Consider the following 15272-nt stretch of genomic DNA (forward strand, 5'->3'; position numbering starts at 1 on the left):
TAATAATAATACTGTATCAACTGAAACCTGTGACAGGGTTGGTGCCCACATTTTATGCGGACTGATCGTGATCCATAGGTGGATTTGCGCCTAGCATTCGAACTGGAAGGAATGACATGGACTTCATTCAAGCGATAGTCATTCTACCAAGCACTGTTCACTGGTCAGTGCGCATCATTCAAGGGAAAAGGTGGTCAGCAAAGAAGGATGCAGCCTCCTAGGCATATACGGTGATGATGGGCCAAACTGTACAATTGTTGTTTGTGATGGCGGCGAGGTTGGTTTCAAGTCAAGGAGCCCTGAGCGCCGAGAAAACAGGACTCTTTCCAGGGAGCCTTGCGCAGTAAGATTGATATAAAGGGAGGAGGAGCTGGAGTCTGTTTACATTGGTGTCCCTGGCATCTACAAGGTTTTCTTTGGAAACATGGACGGTCTCAACGAGACAGGACCCACTGTTTTTAGAAAGTGTAAGGAAGGAGATAATCCCAGGTCGTCCAGCCTTTGAGTAAGCGCACCCAATCGAGGTCTCCCACAGAAGGTGGACAAGATCCTAATAGAACACATGGTCATGCCATTATCTGTGACTACATCCAAAATGAAGCAGCACAGTCTGCCATGCCACCGGCTGCGGCCTGGTATTTTCAGTCGTCTGCTAAGCAGTTATCCCGGGCCTACCAAGCATCCTCCATCTCCACATCCTTGTCGGAATGATGGGAGTAAGTACCATGGGAGTAGGAATCCTGGGAGTAAGAATCACAGGAATACGAATCCTCACAGTCCCAATAGCACCTGTCATCCGCTTGATGTCTGATACCCTCAAGCTCCTCCCGCATACTCCAGTTGGAATCTTTTGACTCTGTCTTCGCTTTGGATGTAGATCGTGACTGCGCACCTGAGTGTCCCCCTCGAGAGGAACATTTTGCAGTCTGCTTCTTAGCTGTGGGCTTTGGCGCATCATCAGTGGCAGCAGAGGTAGCAGCAGCAGTAGTAGGCCCCGACTGGACACCTGAATATGCACCTTGAGCACACCGTGCAGTCTGGGGTTTCCTGGCTGGAGTCTTTGGCGCATTGTCAGCAGCAGCAGCAGTGCTTTTTCGTTTAGTGGTCTTCTTGGCATCTTTTCCATTGTTACTGTCATTCTCCTTTTCTTTCTTGGCCTTCTTCGCAGAAGATGTTGATGCCCCCTTGCTGCTGCTGCGGCCTCCAATATTAACATTGATATTCACAGTATTTGAGACATTGATCCCTTTCAGCCCAGCCGCCCCGGCAGCAACAATGGCAGCGGCAATATCCTCACCATCATCAGCAGCCTTCCTCTTTGTCCCCTTCCCCTTCTGCTTTGACGCTACTGCTCCTTCCTTAGCCTTCTTTGCCTTCTCTGCAGCAGCAAGCTCCTTCCTCGCCTTCCTTTCATTCGAATCCCATTCCTTCTTCAATTCCCGCTCCAGCCGCTGTAGATGCACGGGAACCTCCAACCTGCCCTGGTTCAGCGCATCCAGCAACCTCTTCGCGGCTGTGCCCTTGTTGTCCGATGGCTGCAAACCGTAGTGCAGCAACTGCGCTTTGTACCAGTGGGCGGGAGGGTCCTTGGTCGTCGGGGGCTGGCCGGGGGGAGGGTGGAAGAGGGCCCGGAGCTCTGGGATCGTCGCGCGGCGGTGCTGGTTCTGGTTGAAGGAGGCGACATAGAAATCGCCGTTGGAGTAGTGGAAGTTGTCTCTGGAGACAGGAGGCGTTAGGAACATGGCAGTGCGGGATGTGGTTCTGTTCGGCGTCGATTTCCTTGAAGACGGCTTCTGACGATCCGCCTGGGAGTAATTGATGTGTCCAGGCTATTGAAGAGCGACGTTAGGCAGGCAGTTGGCGGTGAATTATGTTGTTATGATAGCTCAGTCCGAGGACTGCGGTCGCGGTTCAGGGGTACACCGTTTCCTTCTGCTCCAGTACTAAGACTTCTGGCAGACAAGTTTAGTACTCCTGCGGCTAACAACAAGACAGATCTCTCATTCTAGATCCTGTGTTGGGTAAAGAGATCAAATTGATTCAAAGCTATGCTTGTTGGACTTCCTGTGGGCCACCTCTCTGTGTGTGAGTGTGGAGGTACTCTGAGCGAAGTTTGTTGTTGTGAACTAATGAGACTAGGATCCTAGACTAGGCACTGTCCAACACAGCCGTGCATGATGGAACAATACCCTGCATGGTAGGAGATAAAGAATATTAGATCATGTGATGGCATCTAGAGGAGTGGCTAAGATATGAATGCACTAACTTAATTAAAACTTGGTAGTGACTGAGATGTTGATTAAAGGCAGGACGCAGGACAAGGACACATGAGGAGGTTATTGTTATGCACTCCTTTGATCCCGAGTCGCAACGGTGGCTTGGTCTAAGGTAGGGAGGCTTGGGCTTCGTAGGTCAAACACAATAAAGTAACCAACTGATAGACAACGCGACTAAGGTGAAGTAGAGCGCCTATTGAGTACGTATACCCAATAGTAGGTTAGCCTGTTGACCTGCCAGTATATAACCAAGTAACAATGTGTTAATGAGCACGAAGAACTAGAGCTATCTACATGGTGGTAATGAGCGTCCTTATATAGCCTAGTCCTTGTATACCATCCTGTATACCACCCCTCCTGGTATACCCCATGGTATACTCTGCCACGTTGTCTGTATACCTTCTCCGTATGTCATCCCCCATGGTATACCGTCATATACCGCCCTATATGGAGCTGAGCTATGGTGGCGAGGGCAGAAAGATCGGCTAGAAGGCATCCAACGCCTCGCCAACCGGCAGGCCCGAGCCATCACAGGCATGTATCGAACCACCCCTATAGGCTCTCTGATTCGGGAGGCAGGCATACCACCAGCAGAGACCCTCCTAGCAGCAAAGCAGCTAGGGTACGCAGTAAGACTCCTAGGCCTGCCAGGGAATCACTTAGCTAGACAGATACTTCCAGTCTCCTTCCGAGATGGAGACCAGCATGCGCAGCCCGAAGAGCAACCAGAAGGTGACATGGTATGGGCAGAGAGAAGTGCTAGACGCCAGGGTCCATGGTCACTAGGGCAACAGCTAGCCTATCAATTAGCTGGCACTATCCCTATTGATCCTTCTGGAGGCTTTGAGGAGACAGTCAAGACAAGCCCAGCATCCTTCCCAGGGCAAATAAAGACTCTATCAACCGACCAAGCCCTCAAGGCCGCCCAGGAGGCTCGCCCAGGTCTAAGCCTCTGGTCAGATGGTTCACGGCTAGAAAATGGCCAGGCAGGCGCAGGCATTGCATGGCAGAACCCCCAAGGGGTCTGGCAGACACGGGAGATCCCCTTGGGAAAGGGGAAGGAAGTGTTTGATGCAGAGCTTATAGGAGCATGCACTGCCTTAGAGCTCGCCCTAAGGCTTTGTGGCCAGGGACCAGTCACCATCTTACTAGATTCCCAGGCAGCCATCGCACGACTCCAACACCGACAACCAGCCCCCGGGCAAGGACTAGCCATCTGAGCTCATCAAGCGGCTCAGGCCCTAGAAGCTCAAGGCAGGCAAGTTACAATCCAATGGGTCCCTGGGCACCATGGCATCAAGGGGAACAAAAAGGCCGACCAGGCAGCTAAACAAGCAGCTAAAAAGACGCCCCAAAGAGGCTCTGGAGAGCTTTCCCTGGCCTATGTGAATCAAGCTCACACAGAAGCAATTCAGGCCCATGGACAATAATGGCTCACAAAGGCACTAGGCCGCAGAAGCCTAGAAGCTCAGAGAGTATATAGGGCACAACCTGGCTGGAGACAAGACCCAGTAGCTGCTGCAGCCCTAAAGAAGATAGCCAGTCGGTACTACCAGCTTAAAATAGGCCATGTGGCCATTGGGACCTACCTACAAAAGACCCAGGCACGAGAATCAGAGGCATGCCAGGGGTGCCAGGCACCCAAGGAGTCAGTCTACCACCTCCTGTTCAAGTGTAGACAGTGGCGATGGCAGTGAACAGCTCTATACAAGAACTTGACCAGGGCTAGAGTTGCCATACTGACAATGGCCGAGGGCCACCCTGAGGGAAGGCTCTTTGGGGACCCTAGGGCTACCAAGGCTATTCTGCAGTTTCTAGCAGACACAAGAGTAGGCTGCGCCCAAGGAGAAGAGACATGGGCAATTGTCAGAGCACAAATAGATGATGAATGGGGGCTACAGGCTCTAGAAGAGGCGGAGCGAGAGGGGGAGGGATAGCAGGGGAGGGTGGCCTGCAGCAGGTAGGTGACACCCAAACTGACAACGGCACCAAGGAGGGCTTCTAGGGCCCAAAAGCCCTGCGCATTTAGGCGGCCTGGGGCGAGGAAAAGGCACAGATTGATCAAAGAAGAATTTAGATATTGATAGGGGCTTTCGCCCAAGAGATGGGTCTGTCATAGCCGGAGGGCTCGGTATGGACGTTAAACTTGAATATAATAATAATAATATACCGTCATACCTCGTATACCGGTCCGTGCGCCTGGTACACCTGGTATACTGGATCTTTATTTCCTCCATTCCTTATCACGTGATTGATTCCTTATCTTGCGGGATATCGCTCGTCATGCAGGGCTGTGTTGGACAGCGCCTAATTTGTTGGTTCATAACACTGTGTCTCCCCAAGTAGCTGATGCCGGAGAGAGAAGAATGTTAAAGCGCGCTTCGGATCTGGCCCATTGTGAGTCACCATCTGAAGCACTGGTAGTTCTGACATGATCTTCCCATTTGAGTGACCAGGACTCTCTGTTGGCAGGTGGCCTCTTTTCCAATAGCTTATTGACAGTGCGGATCCCCTTGAATGCCTTGTCCGCAATACTGAGGACTATCACAGCTTTATTATGTATAAACATTATAACATAACACGGCATTTTATCTGTCGACCTATCTAGGGTAAAAGAGAAGTACCGTTACATACAATATACAGCTCCAGGTAATTAAGGGGAAAACGCTGCAGAGTAGGTAGCAATCCCCTACAAACAACCACCCACTGTTCTCGCATCTTACACGTAGAGGATGGATCAAACAATTGATGTCAATATCAATCAATCCTCTCCTGCCGCCTGACCTTATCAAGGACAACCCAGAGCCCTTCTACAAATACACTTCACACGACTTTTGCCTGTTCTTCCAACTAGGTAAGAGTTATGACTAGGTAGACCAAGCCCGTACTGCCTACTCAGTCAACGTGTACATAAATACACTACCTCCCGGTCCTATTCCGTACTAAGAATCACGTGACTCCATAAAGCCCTGTCCCGCGATCGGGTATACTAACGCTAGTATAGATCCACTCGTCCTCTCTACACAAACCACTTTTTTCGATTCACCAACGGCATCATATATCACCAATCAGAGCATGTTAGCTCAGGGGAAGAGCGCGTAAGATATCACGTGATCCCATTAAAATCAGAATCATCTGCTAACGTTTACACACAGCGGGCTCATAACCCGGAGGTCCTCGGATCGAAACCGAGACATGCTATAACCTGCATCGAGTTCCTTTTTGCCCCCTTCCTTCCAAGGGCGGAAGAAAGGAGAGAGTGAATTTTTTTTTGCTTGGATTGCTTTGATTGAGGCCTCCCCAGAGATGGGGATGTCTGGGTTTTTACTTCTTGCTTTTTGCTGCTGTGTATGTGGATATCTTTTCCGACTTAGTCTTATGTAGAAACAGTAACCATGTCACGTACATGACTTGAAAATATTAACGGCATATTATGGCTATGGAGCAAGGTTCATATATATATATATATATATCCGCGCATGGAGACACCTTGCTTGGAGAGACACAGACCAATCAATCAGTCCAAGCTGGGAGAGACCGGCGGTGGACTTCTGGACATGTTTCAACCTTCTCCGCATATATAATGCACTATTTTTTTCCATACAAATTTTTTTACAGTAATGCCCCAATTCCCGCAATCTATCCGCACTGCAGCTAAAGAAACTCAAATCATCGTCAAGCCAATTTCGAGATCAGATACTGTCTCTCAGCAACCAATCGTGCTCAACAACCCGACCTGCCAACCAGCCCACAGGCAAGTTTAGTCGCTTGACTCCGTAAGCTACAGCACAATCTTCGCACAATGGAGCGGAGCTTCACCAGCGCCATATGGACCATTCATCGGTGTGAACTGCCATAATATAATAACATTTTGAAGTTGGCTCCGTAACTCCTGGGATATATATCGAACATCGGAACAAGGCTCGCCTGGAGGCACTGTGACGCATTGTAGCAAGAGTCCGGACGCGGTTCCTATTGCCGTGTCATCCTACATCTTCATCCTTATTTATGTTGCTCCTATAGGTGTGCCGAAGACTACCTGCCGTCGAGGAGGGGAACGGAATCAAACCAACTCATCGTGCCTCTTTCTTGTATTTCTTCCTGGAAAGTCCTCTTTAAGAAATCTCCACAAATGTGTCCTGGATGGATACTCTTCTGTTATAAGCATACTGCATATATATACTGTGCAACTTCTGTTCTTTCCCGGCATTTATATTTATACAAAGGCAAAATCATGTGAAGAAATTAGGAAAGTGTACGCTCACGATCCTTGATAAAGGATATCCTTTAAAACAACGTAGCATTCAAAAAGATAATAGACTGCTATGGTAGGATTTTGAAAGCATTTCTAGCAGTACAATACGGTGCAAATTGAGCAGGAAAGGATGTCAATGGACGTAGGAACGCGATTGTTTTAAACGACACTCATCCCAATGGCTAAACAATAGGAATGAATGCTGGCTGGAGTAAATGAAAGAAAGAGTTCTATCATTATTTCATCTTCGCTGACCTTAGACATGTCGTTAGTGGGGTTTTGCATATTGCACTGATATGCGAAGGAGACTAAGCCGAACGTAACGTACTAGATCTAACAAATCGAGTGTTTCAAATTGTCATTTACTAACATGACCGCCTAATGCTAGTATTGTCAAGAGAATAGCTCATAATGCATAAGCGACACTTTTAAGCGACTGAGGCTCCATTAAAATCATTCAGCTATCGGATATCGGAACTCATAAGTCATTCAAGTTGGGACAGCTCATCTACCTTATCCGTCTGGCATATAGCTGCAAAGTAACTTCGGCTTTCACTCCTGAGGTATAAAGGACAATGGCATGTAATAAACGGGGGTCTCCACGATTCGTTACTGCACGTATCACCTTCGTTTCGACGAGCTGGCACTTCCTGGAGTGGTGCCTCCGCGGCGTTTGTATTTTCGCGGGTCTGGAAAACCGAGTCAGGTATTTGAAACTCACGAAATGGGATGTCTTCAAGCTTCTTGGGAATATTTGAAAATCAATAGCACCATACCTTTTCGACTCATGCGGACCTTGTCCCTTGTTCCCTTTCCACCTTCCCAGAATCCGCTGCCTGCCTTCCCAACGAGGACAGAGTGGCAGATTCCACAGTCTTCGGGGCGATATATCTGCTCACGGGAGCAAAATCCACTTCGCAATGGAGCATAGATGAGCTGATGTCCAGGCCAGAAAGAAGCGTACGCCGTTGCGGACTGCGCTGAAAGAAAAACTTACCAGATCATGCGATTCGCATGCTCATTCGGATGGTCTGTGGCAGCATCATGGCACCTGGAAGGTTGTCAGCATACTGTCATCTAGAGGATGAAGCGCTCTGGAAAGGAGACAGGGAGCCAAAAGCTATTGGAAGAAAACAAAAACCGGTCACTTACTTGTCGCAGGGGAAAACTTTGGCACAGCAACTGAATCTGTATCGGGAAGCAATCAGTCAGACACATCTCAATTAAGGTATGTCGTATAATAGTGACGGATCAATCTCAGATCGCTATAGTTTCACTTGCTCCGGACGAAGCAATGATGTAATGAGAGACGAGTGTCCAAACCTGAACCAACGGTAACTCTTCCCATAATGCGAGCAACGGCCTCGACGAGGCAATTCCTGACCAGCGACGATACCTAGAGTCTCCTTAGGCTGGAGAGCAAAACGGAATCCCTATTAGTCTTCACGCAGACACCAACATTTTTTTACAAAAAAAGGGGGTGATCTGCGATATCTACATACTTTCTTCCGCGGTGGAAGGGGGCGGCGAGATGCAACTATAATGAGTTAGTTGTATTCCATCTTGGAGATACATTGCTCGCGCAGTAAACTTCAATAAGTTCTGGGTAACGGGAGCTAGGTCTACGCTTGACCGGACTTGGGCGGGCTGGGGCTCGCAGTCACGCGATAGGTAGACCGAACCATGCGAGAACGAGCAGGGATAAAGTAACAAGAGAATGGAAACTCACATGCTGCGGCTCCCACAACCAGGAATTTGACCTCGGGAATTTTAAATACTGTAGAAAGTGAAAAGCAATTGGTCAGCAACATCATTCTCCTGGTTCCATATGCGGTTATTCTTGTAAGACTGCCGTCAGGTCCAAATATCCAGTCCTTGACCCCAGCTTTTGGCTATCAATCAAAAGCGTCTCATCAAACGTAGTAACAGGCATAGAAACTGAGGTGGGTCTGCTCATCTATTCTTCTCATGAAATCCAAGGTAATACATACCCATTCTGCGATGACATTCGCGACACGTCGCCATCGCACTTTCTCCGCGAACCGCGACGACCCCCGGTGCGGGAAACGGGGTCGAGCATTCAGAGCAAGTCGGCACAAAGTTGCTGTCGAGACGGTGAGAAAATTGTCTGATCCAATTCTGCAGTCTGACACGGAAATGCTGCGAACAAATCGACACCAACCGCACGGATATGTCGTGGGACAAATAGTAGACCACGTTGCGCAGGGCCGAAGAAGGGTCACACTCACCTGGGGAGGAGGTCAACCACTGTGCATCCTTCCAGATCCAAGTACCCGGCACGGGTGGAAGTGGGATGCATCAACTCCCGTCGGAATCCTACAGAAAATAACATTTCTGTCAGCCAACTGCACAATTTCTCTTGCGATTTAATCCCACAAAATAGGATAGGACTAGTATATCATATACGGCTACTTTACCAATGCTTAGGTAGTTCGTGCATTTCTTGCACGCTTCTACTCTCGCAGCGGCGACACCGCCTGGTTCGTTGGCAGGTCGCACGTTCTTCACGTCCAGAATATCTTTACAACGTTCACATTTTAGGGTCACGGATAGCCTCTTAAGTTCCAGGAGTTCAATTCCGTAAAGCTCCAGAGAGGGAAACGAGAGCGACACTCCCCGACCAGGGGGAGTGGCAGGAGCCTCCGGCACAGGGGCTCCTCCTTCCTCATTGTAATCGTCAGCTGAAGAATCCTCTTCGGAGTCATATTCATCTGAGGTGTCACTGTCGATTTCTGTGCCTGGAACAGACCATTCTGGCGGTCGTGGGATGACTTTGATGTGAGCCCGGTCCTCCAGGCCTTCTTCTACTGGGGCTACGGCAGCAGTTTGAGGTTGCTGTGGCCGTGGATCCGCAGGCGGAGTGGGAGCAGTCAACTCAGGCGCTGGTACTGGCGTCTCTTGAACCAGTTTATTGGCGAGAACATGCATATTGTGCACAAGATAATTGATCTGGGACATCAAGCTCAAGCGGGGGCTTTCGCGCAGCCATTGTTCGAAACCTGCCTCAAGCGCGCGAGCCTCTGCCCTTTCGACTCCTTGAACCTCTATAGAGCTCCGTTCAAGGGGATACAGCGAAGGAACGATAAACTTGACCGTCTTCACAGATCGAAGAGGGGCAGGAAGCCGCTCAGGCTTGCTGGGTTGAACAGGAACGATAAAAGAGATTCCATCTGATAGTTTCTGGAACAGCGGAACTCTGCCAAGACGAGCTTCGAGTTGTCTCGTCTCATTCTTCCGTGTTTTGTCAGCCTGTTCCTTTTCTTCAGCGCTATAGATTCTTCCTGTGCTAGGGGCAATTGGCGGCGGATTCTGAGGGGGGCCACTGTCGTCCAATGTAAGAGACTGCGTCTGCTGCACAGGCTGAGTATCTGCCTCTTTGGTTTCCGTCTTTTTTCCGCCGCCAATATTAGAAATGAATTTGATAGTCTGTGCCCTCTCGCCAGTCAGAAAGCGCTCCAGCTGCCTATCGAGGCTATTCATCCAGCCTAGAAGGGTCCCGGCGCGGTTATTTCTCAAAGAAGACTCGACAATTTCATCGAACCCCTTCTCCACGTTGATCTGGAAACCCCTCTCCATTTCGGGATTAGTAACTCTAAGAGTAGGCTTCCCACTGGATGGATATGACCGCGGTACATGCAGGTTGCACTGCAGCTCTTTCAGGTCAAAGGGAAAGTCAGGGTCAGATGGTTCCATCCCAAACATTAGTAATGTTCCAGACTCATCAGTCTGTTCCTTGGGATGAAATCTTCGTCTCAATTGATTGATCTGGAATTCCCTCGGATTATCCTTTTCAGCCTTCGACATGGGCTTCTGGACAACTCTGGGACACGACGCGGCATGACGATTGGTACTAGGGTCAGAAGGATCCTTCGATGAACGTCCGGCTTCGCCGGTTGCGCCTTGCATAGGAGTCTGGGACTCACAGACATTGTTGCTTGAGCCACTCTCCTGGGATTGAGTAATCAAGTCCGCAGGCGATGCCGCTTTCAGCTCAGGAGTGGAAGCATCATGAAGGTAGGGACAGGCATTGCCAGCCCGACATCCTCGACAGATGTCAGCAACAGTACAATATCATGAGGAATGAGCCGAGTCACATGGAGAGAGCCACGTAAACCGTAAATCTTGTAGGACAGTGAGAGACAAAGAATCCGTCTCAGAAAAAGAGATGGATTGGAAAACCCCCACACTCTGCATCGATACAGAGTCCATGAAACGGCAAAACAGTGTACCAGAAATACGGACATCAGGTCTTGACCATTGACATGCGACGAAGCTGAATGCGGGAAGACAGAGATAGCAACGGCGATGAGAATTACGACCGCAACCTACCTTTTTTGGAACCAAAGAACCGACATCTGGTCTGTATCCGACTCGAGTGCCGATAGGTGGAACGTTGCTGCTGTGCAGCTGCAGTACCTTGAGGCTGAGCGCTTGCCAACTCAGCACCCGCCGAAGGTGGTTGGCCTATATCTAAAATAAAGATCTCGTCATGAGCGTGTGACCAAAAAGGTTGCGGGCCGGGAACGTCAGAAGTCAGGGACTAGACGCGGAACAAGGGCATGGAGGGGGAGGGGAAACGCCCTGTCCAGTTGGCAGCGGCTAAGCCTGGGGAACAGACGAGAATGACCGGAACAGTTGACTGATGAGGGAGGCATGGGACAGGACAACAGGACATGGGCCAAAGCTTGAACACGAGCGTCAACGGAGAAAGACGACCGGCGGTCAGGGGAACATGCAACTTGCATGATGAGAAAATAACAAAGCAATGAGAAAAAAGCAAGATTATTCTCACCGTCAGATTGGGCCTCCAGGCGGGAGCTGTCAAGTGAACTGGGGTCGTTGCCTAGATCCATCTAATTATGAAGTCGTGAGCTGCGGCGCCACTAAGGCAGAGTACATGGACTGTACCACACTGTCAGTGATAGGCCCACGCCGACATCAGACGGGAAGTTGAGGATAGTAGCTGCGACGTCGATCTGCCCCAAGAAAATCGGGCGCGATAGGCGGTTCAGTGATATGGCGTACTTGGGGGGACGGGTAGATGGAAGGTCCGTAAGATACCTATCACCAGGAGCGCAGCGTCGCGCCTTGAAGCACCAGAAAGAGTGTGCAGGGCAGCACGGCAGATTCCAGTGACCGGGTAAGCAGCCTGGATGCCAACAAAGCAGTCCAACCCGGCAGAGGGATCTGGTGACCCTGAGATCGACGGGGATGCCAAAAGCAAAATGGCTGATCGACGAATGCCCGACGGACAACGCAAGAAACACCTTATGCCGGTAATGATGCGCGTGGGAAGACGGTTGCAGCTGTGAGGGCCGACGTCTCGATGCTTTTCAATGCTTCTGACGGGCCAGACTGCGCTTGGTGATGGCCAGACTCGGGCGGTCAGCCGGCCACGTGAGAAGACAACGACGAGATCAGGAATGCTTGGGTTCCTTGATGTCAAAAGACTACAGGCGCTGAAACTCGCCACCATCCTCCAGGAAGCATGAAGACTTCCCAATTGACTGTCAACCCAGGCAGCCGAGAGACAGCTGGCGATTTATGAGCTTGTGAAACAAGGGTAGGGCTCTTCCCGATCTATGCACCCATCCGCTGATGCGGGGAATCCGGGGGCAAATACGATGCTTTGAGTCACCAGTGAGCAATACCTGCGGTAAAACAGCTCGTACAGCTTGTTCTTCTTCCCTTTACAGCAACGCGGAGTACTGTGTGGTGACTCAAATCCTTCAAGTTCACGTAAGCTGTTGTTTGCAGGAATCGCCCGTTGGGCTTGCGTCGAATATAGTACGGCGAGCCCCGTAGGTATACTACCGCTCTATTAACTAGGGATCTAACGGCCGTAGTACGTCCAAAATAGTATACTCGTGACTAAAATCTACTATGCAACTACCTGACGCTGCTGTCCGCATGCACTTATTACAGCTCAGGCATCCCATCTTAATATGAGGCATATTGCATATCACGAACAAGGATAGGCATGTTCCGTTCGAGTTCTGAATTTGAAAAGTGGTAGCCCTAATCATCACGGACGACCCGAGACGCACGGTGTTGTCCGAGAGAGACCGAGATTCCCAGATCTGGTTCGATACTGACGCGGCCACAATGACATTGGCGATGACACAGGCAGAGTAATCGAGGCTGAAGAGCCACAAGCACCTGCCGCTCGACGCTGTCGCCAGAACCAACTTAGTTGAATCATACCGTCAAGTCTCGATGCGCGAAGCTGCCAGTAGTGGTGGCTCGTATCTTATATCGAAAGCATGGCGATAAGCTTATGGTTGGAAAAGCTCGCCGCGGGGGCTTGCTCCGGGGCGTCCAGGTGTGCCTATTTCTCCGGCTTGCAGTAGGCTCTCGAGGCCGTCTCGAAGAGTCGAAGCAAGCACATCAGTTTGACATTGCCATGGCGAGAGAAACCGCATCACTATTGCGTGCGACCGTCATCATGTCTTATCAGCTGCGAAGGTGCATTGCCCAGCGGCGGGCCGCGACCGGCACCAGAAGGCGGTGACAATGACGTATCGGAGAAGGACTGTGTGCAAGACTATCCAGGTTCATGTTAATTTAATATTTCATCTCCGAAGCATTATCTGTGCAGGGAAACATGGAAAGCCAAAGCGAATATGATCAAGCTGCGCCGCCTTCTCCGCATGCGATCCTTGATGGTACCGCATAGGTATCCAGGCTCGAACCGCGGAGTACCGCTGTATGTAAAGGCGATAACACGGAACGAGACCATACATACACACTTTCACCGGGTACTCTCTGCCGTATCAAAAATACAACGCCACCCATGCAGCCCATGTACAGATGTACATCTAGGTACCTCCTGTATCTCGTCGTGGTATGCAGTACTTACTGGCATGATGCTCCCATCAAACGCCTAAGCATCGCGCCCTTACCGGCGTAACCTGTCGAGTATCATAGTAACATGTACGCAGTAATTCAAGAGGACTTGAACACCGCTATCCAATTCTTATTTTTGTGTTTTCAACAAAGGCCCCCTCTCGTTTCCAATCCACGTCCTAGGCCCTTTTCCATCCTACCAATTCTGGCGACCAGCAGCGCAAAGATTGCTGAGTTCTGGAACATCTCCATCGGGATCCACTTTTTTTCTGATCGTTAGCCCTGGCAATCGAGCCCACAAGGCGTTGTTGAAGGCTTCAAACGTTCCCTCGTGGCGCGGATCGTGTCCCGTCAGCGAATGCAACCCCGGTCCACAAAAAACCTCCACTACTAACGGAAGTGCAACGAAAATATCAAGGGATGATTCTCCTCGTTGTCCAGCCATGTAGTTCCCCGAAATGGCAAAAAAGGCATCAGATTAGAAGCGGTCAGATCCGCACATGCACCGCTATCCACAGAAAAACCTGATTGATAAATTAATAATCCCGGGTACTGGAGCAGATTCGATTTCCGGCCTGCATATGTGCGTCTTTTTAGTCCTGCATATTCTCAGGCATTCCGGCGCGTCACGCAGTGATGGAGGGTCAAAATGAAACAAAGGGGACAAATTCCTGACAGATGGCTGCATGGGCGAAAAAGGGCGTTTTGGTAGGAAGAGGGAGAGTTCTCCGCGGAAAACTTGGATGGAGGTTATTTTTTTTCCCTGTCCACCAATAAGGACTTTGATGAGAGCGACTCGTTTATCTTAATATAATTCTAGCGGCTAAAAGGTCAAACCTGGACAAAATCTGCTAGTCACGAGATCCGCCGTGAAGTTTTTTCCACTCAAAGTTAAGCAATAAAAAAGCCCACAAAACCCACAAAAAGGAGAGCCGGTGTAGGCTTTACATTTAATCAGCAAGAAAAAAAGATGGAGAAATTATTGACTTGGCGATATTGTTTTACTCCGTATCTATCCATTCTAAGAAATCCACAGTATCCAATTGGTGATTAGAAACAACACACGCGCAAAGACGCGTTCTCTGTGGCTCCATCGATCCGTAGGTAGACCGAGGTTAGGAACTCGTGTTCCTACCAGCAAGCGGCACCTGAACACGCTACCCTCGGAGATCATCTCTCCTAGCTTCCACTCTTCTTTAAAAGTCGTTGAAAATGGTACAAAAATAATGCAGCAATACATGAAAAAGAATATCAGCCTCGCGCTGTCTTCCCCATCCCGTCAACCCCGCCTTTTGTCTCAACCGAGTGGAGACTCGTAGCTGCTTTCTAAAACCAGAAAGCGGTGAGCAGATCTCTACTCCGTACAGAGTATGTTACAGTACAAACTTGAACCCATGCCAAGTCGATTCCACCTCAATTTTACGGCCGGGACAGCCCGAAGATTAGAAATGTGAGAATTAAAGAAAAACAACCATCACCCAAGGAGACAATTCTTTTTTGTCCGCCTATCGGAATCGATATTTTCGTTTTACCATTGAGAATAAAGTTTGAGGCAGAAAAGAAGAAAAAAATCGTGGCATTACCTCGCTTGGTGAGCCTATCAGCGTGCGGAGATGTAAACAATACGGAGTACCTCGAAGGCTCAAACGACGAAGGAAAGCGTCGCATTGGGCAACCAAGACCCAGAACAGAAACCAGAAGAAATAAGACAGGATTGCTGGCATTTTGATATGCAGTTCCGGTGTCAGGCCACTTGACATCCATTAAAGCGTCAACTTTCCCGATATGTTTCTATCGGTGTGCGACGAGGTAGTAGTAACGGTTGCAATCAGATGCGATCGACGGTGATATCACGTGTCGGTTTCACCCTGACA

At 49.6% G+C, this 15272-nt stretch overlaps 4 protein-coding genes and 1 non-coding gene across 5 annotated transcripts; 3 read left to right on the forward strand and 2 right to left on the reverse strand.

Moving 5' to 3' along the window:
• Positions 1 to 671: 671 nt before the first annotated feature.
• On the reverse strand, positions 672 to 1742 carry VTN00DRAFT_4897 (uncharacterized protein; the record flags this gene model as incomplete). The annotated part of the gene is made up of 1 exon (XM_069431369.1): positions 672 to 1742. One exon carries the CDS (start codon positions 1740 to 1742, stop codon positions 672 to 674), a length of 1071 nt encoding a protein of 356 aa, XP_069290412.1.
• Positions 1743 to 2812: 1070 nt separating this feature from the next.
• On the forward strand, positions 2813 to 3496 carry VTN00DRAFT_4898 (uncharacterized protein; the record flags this gene model as incomplete). The annotated part of the gene is made up of 1 exon (XM_069431370.1): positions 2813 to 3496. One exon carries the CDS (start codon positions 2813 to 2815, stop codon positions 3494 to 3496), a length of 684 nt encoding a protein of 227 aa, XP_069290413.1.
• Positions 3497 to 5348: 1852 nt separating this feature from the next.
• On the forward strand, positions 5349 to 5477 carry VTN00DRAFT_t64. The gene has a single exon. It is a non-coding gene; the product is annotated as a tRNA-Met (tRNA).
• Positions 5478 to 7152: 1675 nt separating this feature from the next.
• VTN00DRAFT_4899 (uncharacterized protein) lies at positions 7153 to 11405 on the reverse strand (the record flags this gene model as incomplete). The annotated part of the gene is made up of 12 exons (XM_069431371.1): positions 7153 to 7220; positions 7308 to 7444; positions 7529 to 7582; positions 7684 to 7719; positions 7855 to 7943; positions 8034 to 8068; positions 8261 to 8308; positions 8523 to 8635; positions 8781 to 8868; positions 8970 to 10595; positions 10882 to 11022; positions 11345 to 11405. 12 exons carry the CDS (start codon positions 11403 to 11405, stop codon positions 7153 to 7155), a joined length of 2496 nt encoding a protein of 831 aa, XP_069290414.1.
• Positions 11406 to 11705: 300 nt separating this feature from the next.
• VTN00DRAFT_4900 (uncharacterized protein) lies at positions 11706 to 12044 on the forward strand (the record flags this gene model as incomplete). The annotated part of the gene is made up of 2 exons (XM_069431374.1): positions 11706 to 11828; positions 11907 to 12044. 2 exons carry the CDS (start codon positions 11706 to 11708, stop codon positions 12042 to 12044), a joined length of 261 nt encoding a protein of 86 aa, XP_069290415.1.
• Between the last annotated feature and the right edge of the window lie 3228 nt (positions 12045 to 15272).

Source organism: Thermoascus crustaceus, assembly GCF_041956765.1.
Source record: "Thermoascus crustaceus strain CBS 181.67 unplaced genomic scaffold VTN00scaffold_2, whole genome shotgun sequence".
In the NCBI taxonomy this organism is placed as follows: Eukaryota; Fungi; Ascomycota; class Eurotiomycetes; order Eurotiales; family Thermoascaceae; genus Thermoascus; species Thermoascus crustaceus.